This window comes from Phalacrocorax carbo, chromosome 4, assembly GCF_963921805.1.
Source record: "Phalacrocorax carbo chromosome 4, bPhaCar2.1, whole genome shotgun sequence".
Lineage (NCBI taxonomy): Eukaryota > Metazoa > Chordata > Aves > Suliformes > Phalacrocoracidae > Phalacrocorax > Phalacrocorax carbo.
This window is the reverse complement of record NC_087516.1, coordinates 57944591-57960693: the sequence shown is the minus strand read 5'-3', so window position 1 is coordinate 57960693 and position 16103 is coordinate 57944591. Positions and strand designations below refer to the sequence as shown.

General features: G+C 41.1%; 1 protein-coding gene across 1 annotated transcript in view; it reads left to right on the top strand.

Annotated features, from left to right (window-relative positions):
• The first annotated feature begins 563 nt into the window (after nt 1-563).
• Nucleotides 564-16103, top strand: part of PAPSS1 (3'-phosphoadenosine 5'-phosphosulfate synthase 1) — a 45769-nt gene continuing 30229 nt past the window's right edge. The window contains exons 1-5 of the mRNA XM_064450069.1: nt 564-796; nt 7728-7842; nt 10818-11053; nt 12337-12475; nt 13176-13294. Coding sequence (XP_064306139.1) covers nt 737-796; nt 7728-7842; nt 10818-11053; nt 12337-12475; nt 13176-13294 — 669 coding nt within the window. The 5' untranslated portion in view covers nt 564-736. The remainder of the gene's footprint in view (nt 797-7727; nt 7843-10817; nt 11054-12336; nt 12476-13175; nt 13295-16103) is intronic.

The window sequence follows — 16103 nt, the reverse complement described above, 5'->3', positions numbered from 1 at the left end:
GCCGGTGCTCACTCCGTTGCTTCTCGGAGCGTCACCTCCAACCTAGAGCTTTGCAGCAAAGCCCTCTCTTTCTTCAGAGGCAGGGCAGAGCGCTCCGCTTTGGCTGTGCCTTTAGCTTGCCCCCGTCACAGACAGATGCGACAGCCACTTCGTGTCCCCCTCCCCCCACCCCCGACTTCTCCTGATGGCCTCGGGGGCACCACAGCCTCTCCTCCGCCTCTACGTGGCGACCGGGGGAGCTTCTGTGTCACCGGTGCCAGCCGGGCGACCCCGCCCGCAGGAGCTCCGGCCTCCCGCTGCCCCGGCCGCCCCCGTTTCCAAACGCGCGGCACAGACCGCGCCACCCAAACCACCGCGGGCCAGACGGGCACCCCCGCACGGCCGCCCTGACGCGGCGCGCCGTTACTGCGCGGGGAGGGCGGCGGCGGCGGCAACGGCCACGGCCATGGGGCCGCCGGGGCGGTACCCTCGCGGGCCGGAAGTACCTCCTCCCGCCGCCGCCGCCACTACTGCACGCTCTGGCCCGCATCACGGCGCGGCGCACGCGTGACGCGGGGCTCCTCTGCCCCCGCCCTGCCGCCGGGCCGCGGCTCCTCCCTGCGCCACCTTTGGCCACGCCGCGGGCGGGGGCGCGCGCACGGAACAGCTCCCCGGCGGCGGCTCCATCCGCGTCAAGTATCAGCTGGGGAAGCCGCGTTACTCCCCTCTGCCGTCCTCCTCTCGCTCCCCCGCGGCCATGGAGCTGCCCGAGAGCCAGTGCAAGAAAGTCAAGCTGAGCAACAGCGTGCCGAGCTGGGTGAGCGGGCGGGGGGGGCGGCCGAGCTCCGCGGTGATGTGGCAGTGGGCGGCAGCGGGAGCCGGGACGGGGGCTCCCTGCAGCGCTGCCCGCAGCGCTCCCTGTCGCCCGCCCGGGGCCGGAAGGGATGCGAGGCGCCGTTACCGGTAACGGCGCGGCCGCGGCGTCGCCCCGAGGGGAGCGTGGCCGCGCAGCCCGGCGGGGGGTGTCCCCGCGCCCCCTCCCCGGCGTGCCGGCTTCCCGCCGCCGCCCGCGGGATGGCGGGGGCTGCCCGCGAGGGCGAGCAGGGAGCCCCTCGGGGAGGAGCGGGGGTCTGGGGGCTCATCCCTGCCTTCCCCTCGGCGACCCCTCGGCTTCCAGCCTTTTGGAGGAGGGAAGGCTTAAGAACGCGGTGTACAATGTGGCCTTTCATAAACCTGGGTTGGCCAAAGACTGAGGTTCTTTGTGTGGCGGGTGTTATGTGGAAAACTGTCGAGACAGGGCTTTAAAAAATTTAACCAAAGCCTTCATTCTTGTTCAGAAAGATGGGGGAAGATCGGTTTACAGCAGAGCCCAAAATGCAGCTATTTAGAAGATATGTTGCAGGCCTTTACTGAGAACATTTGATAGTTTTGATGATTTAAGACGAGTGGAGGAAAAAAAAAAGTATGATTTCTTTCAAAGAATGCTGAGCTGAAGGAGATGGGGGATAAGATCCAGAAAACATTTGATATGAAAGTAACACTGTAAAACAGTCTTTGAAGTCCTGCTGTTAGTAGTACAGGCCACAACTTTCGTATTAAAATCACAAATCTATTAAAGAAGAAGAGCCTCGCAGTTGCCTGAAAAACAGGGAAGTCGGTATTGTGCTAAAGAGTGTTCAGTGGATGTTGTGCCTGTCCAAGCCCCTTCCACTGTGAACAAGTTCGATCTTGTTTAGGTAAGAGAGTAATTAGTAAGTTACACTGTTTCAATTTATATAAGGAAGAGGCAAAATCAGATGTTACGAAGACAAGGAAATAGATCATGTCTGGGTGGGGGTAACAAAGCATATTCAAAAGTTACTCTGCACCATTTAATTTATCAGAAGCAAAGCCAAGATGGATTTATCCAAACCAGGGAAATCATACGTTAAAAAAAAAGTTAACTGGCATTAACCGTTTGCTCAATTCGGTTGAGGTTAGCAACCCCCTATATGTTACGTGGCAAGCAGAGGAAGTCTTCCGCTTCTCCCTTTTTCTTCCGAAGACCTCAGCTGAAATGCTCTTTATAACCCAATAAGCTTCACCAGGAAAAAAAAAGGTTGCTGATTCACACGCTCCACAGACAAATGTTCTGGCACTTCTGACTCTGTGTGGGCTCAGCTGAGAGCAAAGTCAAAGCGAACTATTATACCCCAATGGAATTGGCAGCCCCTGGGGGAGTGGGCAGAGCGTTGGCTTCCAAACTTTCTCTGGGCATCCAGCACTATTCAAAATACACCTCTGTCTGTGAAATCCCCTCGCCAAGCCCACCTCTGAGCACAGCAAACTCCAGGTTACAGAGCAGCACACAACGTAGCCACAGATACTGCCATTACACTACCTTGCTAGGAAGACTTGCGGAACGCTTTCTTTAGTGTAGCTCAAACTCCTAGCACAGCCGAGGTGTTGCATCATTTTGCAGGTAGCTCCTAATGAGCACTTGCTCCAGTTCTTCTTTCTGAAAGGCGTATTCAGCAGAGGCATTTCTGGCTTTGTGTTTGTCCATTCCTTCTGGGCCACCCAATGACTCCGCTCGAGCACTGGTGAATAAGCTGTCTCTGCTTTTGGTCATGCTGTTACTGCAGCAGGTGGCAAGCGCCGATATACTCCTTGTAGGACAGTTATCACGGAGTTGCTTGTACCCACAGTACTGTAGAGGACTCAGGCTGCTTTCGGCTGCTTTGATTTTTGAAACTGTCCCAGCGTTAGGACATCTGGCAAAGATGAGCTAGTCTGTGCAAGTGGCAGGAGAGCACGCATTTGGCAGATTGTGTGGTGCTACATGCAAAGGTATTTAGATGGCTTATTCTATCGCGATCACGGTGGCATGCTGCGTTCTGGAGGGCAGTTGTGAGGGTAAAAGTAAGTTGTTTGGTTTTTGTTGTTGTTGTAAGTGGGAGAAAATTTAATCCTGCAGGCTATGGCAGGATATGGATTGGTGAATTGTTAGTTTTTTAATAACCATAAACCATCTTATTGTTCAGATATAAATTCTGGGCTTACCCTTCTTTCCCAAGCACAATTCTCTACATCAAAGCACAAATTTTCAAACCAGAATTTGAGAAAGTAGCTATTGGAAGGCATTCCTGGCAGATCTTTTGGTGAACAGGTCCGGAAACCTTATCTAAATATGTGAACAAACTGACTCTCAGGTGAGGTGCTGTTGTTTTAGCATCCGTGGTAGTCAATTTTTTTATGTTGGTGCTACGTCTGTTCTCCTTGCTTATCTTTGTTTGTAGGCAAAGGAAATGGGCAACGTTCAGTCTGCTTGAGCTGCTGTTTGGCTGTTGACGAGAGCAGTTTGGAGGGAAAAAGAAACCTACCATTTGGTTATCAGTACTGAAGAATAAATATCATAAAAATATGTTGTTATTGGGGTATCCCTGGCTTATAAGAGGCACATAGTGAGCAAGATAGCAAATGGCCTAGAAAATATCTGAGATGATTGGGAAATGGGAAAGGCATTAAAGATAAGACTACATTTCAGAGGTGATGCTGGATGTGTTGCTGCTGTTAGCTTACGGGAGTTGTTAGCTTGGGAAATCAGTGCTGTCATCTTAGAGCAGAAGAATATGAAATTAGTCACAGCTTCTTGAGTATATATGGTTTGTATAGAAACCATATCTGTTCTTTACACAGTTCTTTCCTGATGCTTCCAAAGTCAGAGCTGTCTCGAGTTGGTGCTGTAGCTTGGGGAGTTTTGCCATTGAAAGCCTTACTTCCTACCCCAATGGTCTTGCTTTGTGAAAAGTTAAAATTTGATGCCAAGTGACTGTAGAAGCACAATGTTTCATTGTTGCTCTGAATTAATAAAGAATAAATTCAGTTTATGCCAGTGTAGCAATCTGTCTGCTAACTGTGGAACAATTAAGCAATAACCTTTTCTTTCTGCTGTCTTTTGATCTTAGTGTTGCAACTTGGATTTGCTCTTCAGCATCTGGATGTCTAATCTGAGTTCTTACATCAAAGGTGTTTGGCACTGATAGTCGGGTATGGTTTTGGCAAAAAAATTATAGTTGCAACTGGGCAAAATATCAAGAATGAGATAAGAAAAAAACCACATGGGTCAAGTCTATCTTGGTGAATCTGGTCAAGTCTATCTTGGCAAATCTTTACACAGAGAAACTGACAGAGTTAGTATTTCCTCTTGTCCCCATCTTCCCCATCTTTCTTTCTCCTGTTCCTGTAGTTCTTAGATGTCTGTATTCATTTCCCTGGTCAACTGCCTGCAAAGCTAGAAGGTTACCTTTATGCCAAAAACAATAAGCTGTGGAGTCATCCTTCCTTGTTCCTCTTATCATTACAGTTTTTCAGTTCACATCTGTGAAAAGCTTGTTACTTTAATACTCCCACTTTTTTTATCTTCAGTACAAAGATATTAGCCTATTATGGCACTTCAGATTTCTTGTGAGAAACGAACTAGCATAGTGGGGGAGAAGAAAGGAAGGGTATGTCAGCTGACGTTACTGTTCTAATGAAGCACAGTGGACCGAAGCATGACTTCTACTTAACTTGGTGAGTAGGAGGGAAAATATTAAATGCAGTGTTTACATAAGTAGTGTGGAAGCACTTAATGTATAACATGGGTTGGAAGAAATATTTTTATGGGCACGTCAGAGAGGAAATTTCTGATGGTTGTAAAAAAAGCTGTTAAATAGACCCTTGAGATTAATGCCCTTTTTTTTCATTAGCCCCTTTACAAAAATGTAGTGTGTCCTTTCAGTAGCAACTATTATAGTGAATGTAATTAGGCTAAGAAGTTTAAAATAGCTTTTTTAAAAGAATACTTGCACATCACATTGAGTTTCTCTGTTCATTTTCTTAACGTTTCATTTTGTTTCATGGGACTCCAAGGTGAGCGAGGCTTTTGATATAGTGTAAAAGGAAATGACAGTTGTTTGTTTCTGCTACCGTTTTGGATGCCCATTTAATTTCATCAGTCAATACTCATCAAATTTTATGTACAGGAATTTGAAGACTAAATAATCTAAGAGCACAACCAATGTGAGCTACTGATTTCTGCTCCTGAGTATTTTTCTGTGTCACATCAATATTTCTAGTAAGTGTCTGTATCAGGGATAGTAATTAAAAACTTACGTTGTTGAGGATCCAATGTTCAGCTTTTGTTCCTCGGTGGCGGTAGTGAATCAGCTAGTAGCAAAGTGGATGGGATAGGAAACATTACTAGTTTTTTCTGCAGCAAGAGAGAATGACTTGCTAAATTATTAACTCTTTAGAGCACCTCTATAAAAAGCTGTTTTCCCTTGGAAGATAAGGAGGATTTTGCTACTGCGTGCCCAGGAGTGGTACTGAGCTGTCTTGTTCCTGTGCATGCACCCATAAACCAAAGGTGGGGCTGCTGGGGATGGGTGTGTTTTTGAATGCATCCAGGGTGTTTGGGCACTTTAACCTTTTGTCTTAGATGCCTGCTTCAGAAGTACAGGTAGATAGATGATTGTCCTGCTGCTGACCTTGTTGCTCTGTTGCACTTGAGTGCCTTCTGCTCCAGCAATCTGTAGATTTCTTATCTCTGCTAATTTGTTACTTGATACTCTTTCGTGTTTTGTTTTGTTTTTTGTTTTTTTTTTTTTAAAGTTCTGTCCTTTTCGTCATTTTAAAAATCCCTCTTGCCTGCTTCCTCAGGGTTTCATGTGTTTTGTAAGCCTAATGCAATACCCTGATCAGTTTCGTTGCTGCTCTGCTGGTTCTGAAAACAAAGAAAACTGATGTAACTTACTGAATATGGACTGGAAGAAGTCTCCTTGGATGAGACACTTGACCTCAAAAGTATTTGAGTCTGATAATAGACTCATTGCCAGGAGTCAAAAGCAAAGCATGTGTGTTTTTATGTTTTAATGTAAAAGAGCTTACTGAGGCAGTGGCATGGGAGCTGTACTTTGAGGCTGTCTTCCGTTTATCCAGTGCTGGTACAATTCAGTATGACTGGAATTAATGAGAAATGATGTTGCTATTAATGTATTAGTTTGAATTACTGTGCATAATGAATGTATACAGCATATCTTTCTTTTAATTGAAGGCTAGGTACTTAAATTCTTTTTGTTGTTTTTAATTCCACAATTTATGCATTTGCTCACTGCGATCTCCAATTTTATGTAGTACATAATTGTTTCTACTACAAGAAGAAAGACTTTTTGATTTTTTGGCTCTGACTTCTGGTTTTAGTTAGCTGTATTGCACTGACTGTGTCTACAAGACAATTTTGTTTTAGGAGATCAGTTGTTTGAAGAGAACACGATCAGCAAGTATAACTTTGTTTTGTATGGCTATAACCTGTTTACAGGTGGTGGTTTCTTATGGATTGGTATTCAGCCTTCATCTAATTTTAGATATTGGACTGTCACACTGAATTATGGAGTTGCTTTATTTAAAAACTTGAACATCTGCTCCTACCTTGAGTTTCTGTTTGTATTAACTATGAGCCCAGCTGTGTTTAGAGTGGGAACATACAGTCACACAAATTCATTACTTCCAGTTATGTTATAGGTAAACTTTTGAAGTGTTTTTCTACAGAAGAATGATGTAGCAGTGGTACTTGAAGCCACAAGTAGATACCATTTTTCTGCTAACCCTACTTTGTGGTGTCTCTCTCTAAAACTATGACCAATGCTCTGTTAGTACTCCATAGATGATTAATCTCTCTTCTTTCTTTTTTATTAAATGTCATAAGTGCTTTCCTTTCCAGCTAGCACTGATACAATGACGAAAGAGAAGAAAGTGCAAATATCTTGAAACATGTTTGTAAGCAAGGGAAGTCAAAGCAGCGTTACATATACCCCTTATCTCCCCATTCCCCCCCTTTTTTTAGGCTTTCTCTTCTGTTTGATTCTTCATGCTCTGTCTGGTCATCTTGATGTTTTATAAACAAAGTTCATATAACTAGGTACTGTTAAGCATTAAGGGAATGCTGAGGCTGAACTTCCTGTGGGTTCTTTTGCCTTAGATTGTGAAATGTGTTTGACAGCAGTGTCATCTTACTTAACATTTATGTACAGTAGCTTATTGTGGTGAATAAATAATTTTAAGAAAGTCTGTAACAAGCTTTGTTTTAATTAAAATTGTATTATAAAAAATCCCTTCTATTTAAGTAAATTCTTTAATAAGTTGCTTAGAAACAGTACTTTCTTTAAACACTCAGAATATATGATAGCTGTCTCAGTTCTGGAGACTGAAGATATCACAGGTAAAGGGAGAGTGGTTTGGAGGCATGTGTGCTGAACTGAAAGTTGGACCAGGCATGCATAGTTTGCAATGAAAAGGCCTTTTAAGAGTTTAAAATGAGTCAAAGTTTGGCTGTTTCATGACAAAAACCTTTAGCCCAGAGAGAGAGACAGAGAGAACCCATTTTATCTTCTTAGATTTAAATTACATGAATAGAAGTCAAGTCTAGCAGCTCTAGCAGTTAATCTCTATAGTTGATTTTTCTTAAACAAGTTGTGTTTGAAAGTAGTAGTTGACTAACCTGGCAATCCCAGGTTTCACAGGAGGACAAGGGATGTGGTTTGCTATGGGTGGCTTTTCTAATTTCCTTTGTGTCCTTTGATCTATGCTGCAGCTAATGGATTGGGTATTGTTTTAACTTCTGTTGGTCTGTCTCCAAGACTTTCTTTGTGTCTGTGAATAAATTTTAGTATGCTTTGCCAGCTCACCCTTTCAGAAGTTAAAGACCTAATCAACTGCTTCTTTTACAGGGAATGCAGAGGGCAACCAATGTTACCTACCAGGCTCATCATGTCAGCAGGAATAAGAGAGGCCAAGTGGTAGGAACAAGAAGTGGTTTTCGTGGATGCACAGTCTGGTTAACAGGTACAGTCACAGATTTCTGAGGATCCTTTTTAGATACTCTTCCAAAACTTCCAAAAAGTTACTCTTCTTAGCTGTAGCTCCTTTTTCTCATGAAAAGTTGAATGTTTGTAGAATCTGGGACCTTGATGCAATTTTATTACTATTTTTAGGTAGACTAGCAAGAAATTGCTCTGGGACAGATAGTAACTGGAGAATGTACTTTGTTCGGTGCTCTAGCAGCATTTATTTGGCACTGTCCACTGCCTAATTCCAGTTGAATTTTGGTGTGTATGGGAGGGGTTTTTTTTGTGTGTGTTTTAACCAGTTCTGGCTTTTCCTACTGTCCATTTTAGCGATTAACAAATGAAAGCTAACCTTTTAAGAGTCTGTGTTTCTAAATCTTATATCTGAGGAGGTCTCTTCTCTTTGACATGTTCTTGTCTCCTTGGGTTGAAGTAACATTTCATCATAAACCTGTGCCTTTGGGCAGCAATTGCATGTTGAGGCAATGCATACTGGGAGTTATTTTTGAAATCAGCACCGCATTGTTTTCACTAAATTGTTTTGACTGTAAAAAGAGGGGGTAAGTAAATTCCAGAAGATGGCTTTGTCTGGTACTTGTGAGGGGATTTCTTTAGTCTGTCTTTAAAAGTACCTGGAAGCTATAACATATTTCCTTTGGAGTTTTTGTCAGTTAAAACTGAAAATAAAAAGTAAATATTACAAAATGTGTTAATTAATTTGTAAACTGTTTAGAGCACTGTTGTATTGCAATACAAAAGGTCTTAACAGAGTATTAGAGAAACTTACTGGAATAAGTAAAATTTGTTTCCACTAGTGTTAATGAACATGTGTGAAAGGTAAAGCAGTAGTGGATAACAAATTGCTGGGAGTCTTTCCAAACAGGTTTGATACAGTAGCTTGCTGTCATGTATTTCTTTGGTAAAAGAATGGAGCCCCTTCTCTTCCTGTTTCTGTCACGTAGCTCCAGTCTGTCTCAATGCTCAAATGATCTGGCAGGCTGCCTTTCTCCTGGTAATTCATTAATATCCTTTTGAAAAAGGTCATGATAAAAATGTTTTCTCGGTTATCTACATGGCAACGTTTTCCAGTCATCATTCTTTTTTTTAAACAAGTGTAACCTTAATGTCCAGTTTCATTTTTTCCAGGAGGAAGAAAGGTGATGGTAGAATACAGTCAAATAGAAAGGCTGTAAGCTATCAAGAAGAGTGTGTCAGGGAAGCTAGGTTATTGAAGATGTCTGAGCACTAATGTTAGGGAATGAAATAGATTGTAGGTATTGAAGTAAGCAATACTGCCTATTCTATAACTGCACAAACGTGAGTCTTAAACTCTGCTAGGTTTTAGAATAAAAGCAGAAACACTGGTGTACCCCCTTCTTCCCGAGGGATACTCCCAAGATTCTCTCACCTCAGCAGCACTCATGGGGTGGGAGTGTAGGGAAAGTTATTTCAGAGATCATCTTTCATTTTTAAGTTAAGATTTATTTGAGAGCTAAATTCTAATGAATGTCTTATGCTGTCAAGTCAGAGGGTCCTAGTTAAAAAGCCTCTGAGTAATATATCAAAAATATGGAGAAGCATTACTTTTGTGTGTAAAATAATATGCAATTTTGAGAGTGTAAGTAATTTTAAAGACTTGTCAGCTCAAAAGCTGGTTTTGGAATTCATTATTATATAACCTTCACTCTTGCATTTCATTACGCATTGGAGACCAGATGAGTGAAAAGCTAGAGGGTTTGAGTGAATAGCAAGCTAGGTGTGGCTTGAGAGGGGGGTGTTGGCTTAAGTTCTTATGTAGGACTTGTCCTGCAATAAAATACACATATTCTTATGTTTTCAGTAGACTGCTCTGCATTTTCTGGATGTTAATTTGAGTGAAGGAGGAACCAATGCAATGACTCATTTTGTTCAAAATACCCTAAATTTTTGCAGGTGTCAAGGTTTCCTTTGCACTTTGTGTTTTCTTAGAACGTGCTTGTTAGCATGATTGTCATGCTTTGCTGTAAAGGTCTTAGAAGTAATACCAAACTGCTGGTTTGTGTGACTTGTTTTTTTTTTTTTTCTTCTTCTTCCTCTGAAACCTAGAATAAATTTTAACCACCACTAATAAAGATCAAAGCATTTTTCTAAAGCCACTAGTGCTATTTTTTTAAGACTACCATTACCTTTTTTTTTGTCTTCCTCAAAGGATTAACGTCATCTTATGAAGATCTGAGTTTGTCCCATTTAGGAATTGATTGCTCTGTATAAGCTGAAGCATGTGCTCCATATAAACTCCTGACATCTAGCCTGGAAAATTATTTAAATACACTTCTGACTTAAAGCAAACACTAGACTTTTTAGTGCCAGCAAGATTTCTCAATTGTTTAAAGATTTGTTGCTGAAGATTCTGAACTGGAGCGAAGTTTAATATTAAAATTGTTTTTGCTTGTTGCTCACACACTGTGGTTAGTGGAGCATAACTGCTGTGTGTGAGTCCTGAGTGAGTTTTGTAGTGTCTAATTCAGTGCTGTTATGCTGCAAGGAGTAAGAACGGGGTGTGGTTTGGTCTGATCCCATTTCTTTTGTTGACTGAAATTCACTTCAGTGTGAGACCTTTCTCTTCTGATGTAAATGTAACATCTTAACTCTGTTGGGTTTCTGAATTTAGTTTGCTCAGGTAGTAAAAACTGCCAGCAGCAGCACTGGAGAATGTGCTCCACATCTATAAGGCGCAGCAGCTCTCAAGGCCAAAGTCTTTCATCTGTTTCTAGTTGAACACTTAACACTTAACTTTGTGCCTTACTCTCCCTATACCTACTGTCTGTGTAAAAGGCACTTGGCTTATATTGCAGGTAAGCCTCTCCGAAAGGCATTGCTGCTGATGTCTGTCACTTCGGGTTTTTCATGCTAGCCGTGGTACAGTTATTATGATTTGCCCTAATTTTTTTCTGTGCTTATAGTATATATTTGTATTATTATTGAATATTCTAGGTCTGTCTGGTGCTGGGAAGACTACAGTGAGCATGGCACTGGAGGAGTATTTAGTATGCCATGGCATTCCATGCTACACGTTGGATGGTGACAATATTCGCCAAGGCCTTAATAAGAATCTGGGTTTCACACCAGAAGATAGAGAAGAAAATGTCCGTCGTATTGCTGAGGTTGCTAAACTGTTTGCAGATGCTGGTTTGGTGTGCATTACTAGTTTCATCTCTCCTTATACCCAGGTAAATGTGAAAACCCTCTAGATAAAGTGTAGAGAAAATACAAAGTGCAAAATGTCGCTCAGAATTTTAGTTATAGGAATCCCTCGCTGAACTTAGCCAGAATCAAATGCTTGCTTGGTTTTTTTATTACATTTATGCTTTCTAGAAACTATTACTCAAATTTCAGCAATATAAATATTAAAGAAGTTTACATTAGTCCTATAACTGGAATTGTCCTTCAGTCTGTTAGGCAGAATTATTAATCTAATATTAGGCACAATCCCAAATGATACTCCAAGAAAGAGTTTTAAAATTCCAATACCTTGTTTGATCCATGTAGATTCCAGTACTTTATAAACTGCTACGTATATGCTGAACCTGAAGACTCAGTTAAATTGTTTTTAAAAGCAACTTTTCCATCAGTGAATGAATGGCATGAACTGTATTTTACCAAGTGGCTTAAGGCGAAGATGTTTAATTGCCCATCATTCTTTTTACTTTATTTCACTCTGTCTATGCAACTCAACATTAGATAACACTGCAAATTAACCTAAATCCATATTCACATTGTTTTGTGAAGGCTTTTTTCGTCTATGTACAAGAACATGGATGGGAGAGACAAAAGGGGTATCTTGAAGAATGAGCCGGGGCTGTAGCTCAGACATTTCACAGCATGAGAAGGTGTTATTTCTTCGGCTATTATCTTCTGATAATAATTTGGGAAACTCAAGATCCTGCAGTAAAACAGAAGTCTTTAGATAAGAGGAAAAATTACTATGTTTAGTAAGAGATGGTTTTAGTGGATTTTTGAAAGCTTTTTATTCTCTAAATGAAATTCATCAATTGTTTCAATGCTTGTCAAGCCATATAATATTGGGGTATAGGGTCTTGTCAGATTAATGGATGTAGAGAAATCTGGTGCTCTGGAGAGAAGGATGGTCACACCAGGAGCAGCATAGTGAGCTAGGCATATGTAACTGTTGGGGGTGTAACTCCTAAGATGGGGGCAGGCATAGAAAATTCTGCACTCTATTCCAGGGTTTGAAGTTTTTTTTTTATTTATAAATGGGGTTAATGTAAAATATCTCAAAACTTCATGTCAACTTTTACCATGCGATGAACTGTAGCCAAGCTGATGCAGCTTGCAGGGCATCAGTTGATTAAATCATGTTTCCTTTTTCAAACTTTGAAAACTTGTTTACATTTTATTACCAGCCTCTTTAAAATGAACTTGGAAAGCAGAAAGACAATAACAGTATGTGGGTACACTCTTTTAGTTTTTTTTTTTTTCTGTTCATTTTCAGGATCGTAATAATGCCAGACGAATTCATGAAGGGGCAAGTTTGCCTTTTTTTGAGGTATTTGTGGATGCTCCATTGCATGTCTGTGAGCAGAGAGATGTTAAAGGACTCTATAAGAAAGCCAGGGCTGGAGAAATTAAAGGTGAACCTAGATGTATTCTTCTGTAGAAGAAATGTTGCCTTACATTCTTATCTATAGTCAGTGGGTAGTGGGATACAAAGCAGAGTGCTAGCTAAGTAGGTCAGAAAAAGTGTCACTGGTAGCTTGTACAGTCTGTGGTGATAGTTACTGTAACTATAACAAACACACACATCTACCTTACATTAACAGCTATCTTAAGGTGGGTATATTAGCTAAACTAATGTAACAGGTGTTGGAATTCCTTATTCTTCAGAGTACTGCTTGGTGGCATGAGTGTAAATTTACTTATATACGGGCTCTTCAACATTACGCTTTGTGTTCAAAAAAAAAACAAACAACAAACCAGACCCCAACAATCACAGCTAATAATGAAGGACAGCTGATGGATGACTAACTCTGGGTTGATTGGCACAGTTCTTCTGCCAGTGCTCCTTTCTTTATTCACATAAAATAACTTCACCAACAAAAACGTGCTATGTATGTGTTGCACAGTGCAGAAGCTTGATGCAGTCATGTAGTAGGGTTAGCAGGTGCTCTGATAAAGAAAATAAACCTGTTGATTTCCCCAAGAAATTCTGAATGAAGGAAGCTCTGTGCTCTTGCTTGTTGTGTGGGTTTATATCTAGAGAATTGTGAACAATGTTAAAATGAATCATCTTTTGGAAAAAGTCACTAAAGCCTTTTGTCTTACGTTCTGTAGGTTTTACTGGGATTGACTCTGAGTATGAAAAACCGGAAGCTCCAGAGCTTGTGCTGAAAACTGATTCCTGTGATGTGAATGATTGTATACAACAAGTTGTGGAACTTCTTCAAGAGAGGGTGAGCAGAAATGCAGATATATCTTAGTAATTTTTTCAAACCATTTTTGCCTGCAATCTGAATGTATGTGCTGGGAAAAGCAAAGACACTTTTTAAGAGTTAAAGGCTTATACATCTTTACATTCTAGCTTTTAACCTTGTCCTATTGTGTGTTTCCTTTTTAAACCTAAACATTACAACATGACCTTGAAGTGAAATAAGATTTGGACAAGTGGAAAATTAATTTATATTATCACAACTGATAACTGGAAGGGAGAGAAGGCTGTCTCAGTTGTTACAGAACCAATGATGGATGCCACCTTTAAAATTAGTTGCTAGCATTTGTAAGAGTCTGAAATTTTTTACTTTGTCTCCATAGCGTACAAATTAATATATACTGCAGATGTGAAGAGACATTATGCAGTAATTCGAGCTGGTTTAAATAAGGGCTGCTGTGGTTGTGTCTGGTCTCCCTTGTTTCCACCAGTTTTCTTGCACTAGTAAAAGTGGTCCTGCAATTGTGTAATGACCAGTTTAGGAATCTTCTTGACATGGCTGAGTTGAGTTAATGGTTCATAGCTCCTGAAAAGGTAAGTCTCTATTGCCTGCGATTTACACCATCCCTTTTGAAGCCTCTGGGCCTCTTCCTGTTGTCTGATAAGTGGATTCAGAGCTCTTTACCCAACCTAAAACAAAATCCCCCAAACCTCCCCCCCACCCCACCCCCAAAAAACCCCAAACCAAACAAAACCCACCCCCAAAGCCAAACCAAACAACCCACAAAGAAACAAAAAAAACGCAACACCCACTCACAGAAAACAAAACAGACAAAAACCCCAACCCCAAAACTCACTAAAAGTGAAGGCAGCCATGAGATGGTTTTATTCTCTTGAAACAATACCCCCAGAATTTGCTAATCTTCATGTAGAAGAAATGTTGCCTTACATTCTTATCTATAGTCAGTGGGTAGTGGGATGATATTTCAGACAATTATTTTAATTTAGGTACTCTAGCAGACAATTATTCATGTTATTTTTGACATGGATGTTCTGGAAGTTGAGGGTGTTGGCAGCAGCTTGAGTAAAGCTCCACCAGGTGTTGAAGTTGCTTCAAGCAAAACACCTCAGCATGTAGCCAGCATAGAGTTAATTTTAACCTTCTGTGCCAGAACAGCTCTGGAGAGATTTAGTCTCTTGTATGTAAATTTTCAAGAGAACTCTGTTAATAGGTCACTGCTTGCTTAGGGTTGCTCAGGAGGTAAGTCAGGGCAGAAAACCACAGCAGAATTCTGGATTTTTACCCTAATGCTCATCTGAATATTTTTTTGGAAGAAAAAAGAGTGCTGTGTAGGAGTCCTACCTACGGGAGGTGGCAGTTCCTGACTGTGGGAGGCCCTGTGCCTCCTGCTCAGAAGAATAGTTCAGTATGCTTTATAATTGTAGAAACCAATGTCACGTGTGCCAAGATGGTGATATCCAAAGTCTTGCATTAGTACCCTTGGTACACAGTGCTGAATGCTGGCTCCTGCCCAGTCAGCTTTGCTCTGTCCTTTGCTTAAGGCACATTCTACTGCTAGGTTGTTTTTTTTTTTTCCTTTGTGGACAACAGTATCATAAATGCCAAGATATCTTAGCGGTTGCTTACTTTAATGAGAGACAGTGAAACCAAGGCATGGCTGAACAGGTATGTCTTGTTCTCAGGCCATATTAATACAGTGATATCTTGAGAATATAATATCTCTAGGTTTCCTTTAGTTGGAACAACCCATGTCTAGGTTCCTCTTTAATAATCCATTATGAGTAGTAAAGAAAAAGACCGCAGGCCAGCAGCATTAAAAATAATTTGTGATGTTTGTTTTGTTTCAATAGCTGTGAAAAACTTTGGAAAGAGGTCTGCTCAAAGTATTGTTAATCCTTGAATTTCAGGGACTGTTTTTATACTAGTTCAGACAATAATGGCACTAAAGAGAAGACAGCTGGAACTGAATAAAATGTGCCTTTTGTTAGAGGCAGATACACACACATTTATTAAACAAGAATTTGAAATGTTTTTATAGGTTGTGGAATTACTTAGTTCTTATAATTTTTTGTAATTGAAAAGAACTCTGAAACAGATTTATCAGGTCTTTTCTAAAAACATGTTCAATCCTTTATGGAAAAAAAGGGAAGTAACCACACAGCAATAGGAGGAATAAGCAGCTGCTGAATCTGGAAAGTTCTTGTGTGGTATAACTTGGTTTTGAGGGTCACCTGGTTTGGCTTCTTTGCATGTAAATGCAATAGATACTAGATACTTCAGAGTTCTTTTTGGGGACCTAGAATGCAAGGTACTGACAAGTAAGTATCTTCTAAAGCTACTGAGTCTGCGTCATGTGAAAAGTCCCTCCCCTGCCCCACGCAGCTGCTTTCATTACTGTACAAATCAGTGCTTGCATGCTTTTTTTTTTTTCCCTTCCCCAGTTGGAAAGGCTTCTGTGGCTTTTAAGCATGATAAATTTGGCTTTTGATCTGCTGTTATTTTCCAATGGAGTCAGACAAGCCTAGTGTGGGTGTTTGGCTGTGAAGATTTATTTGTTTTCTTCCTTGTTTTTCCTGTCAACAAATATAGCTGATCTAGCCCATTGCACAAAGTTCATATATCCTTACTATGGAATAAGTTCAATATTTAGCCTGGAAAATATTTCCTGAAGAAGCTATAGCTCAGGAATGCCACCTTTACTGTTAAGAAAGTGCAAAAGCATGCAAGGAGAGTGTTGCATTTCAGTAGGTAACTTTACCTTTGTGTAAAAGTCCCATTCTTAGAGACATCAACTTATGGCAGCTCTGCAAAT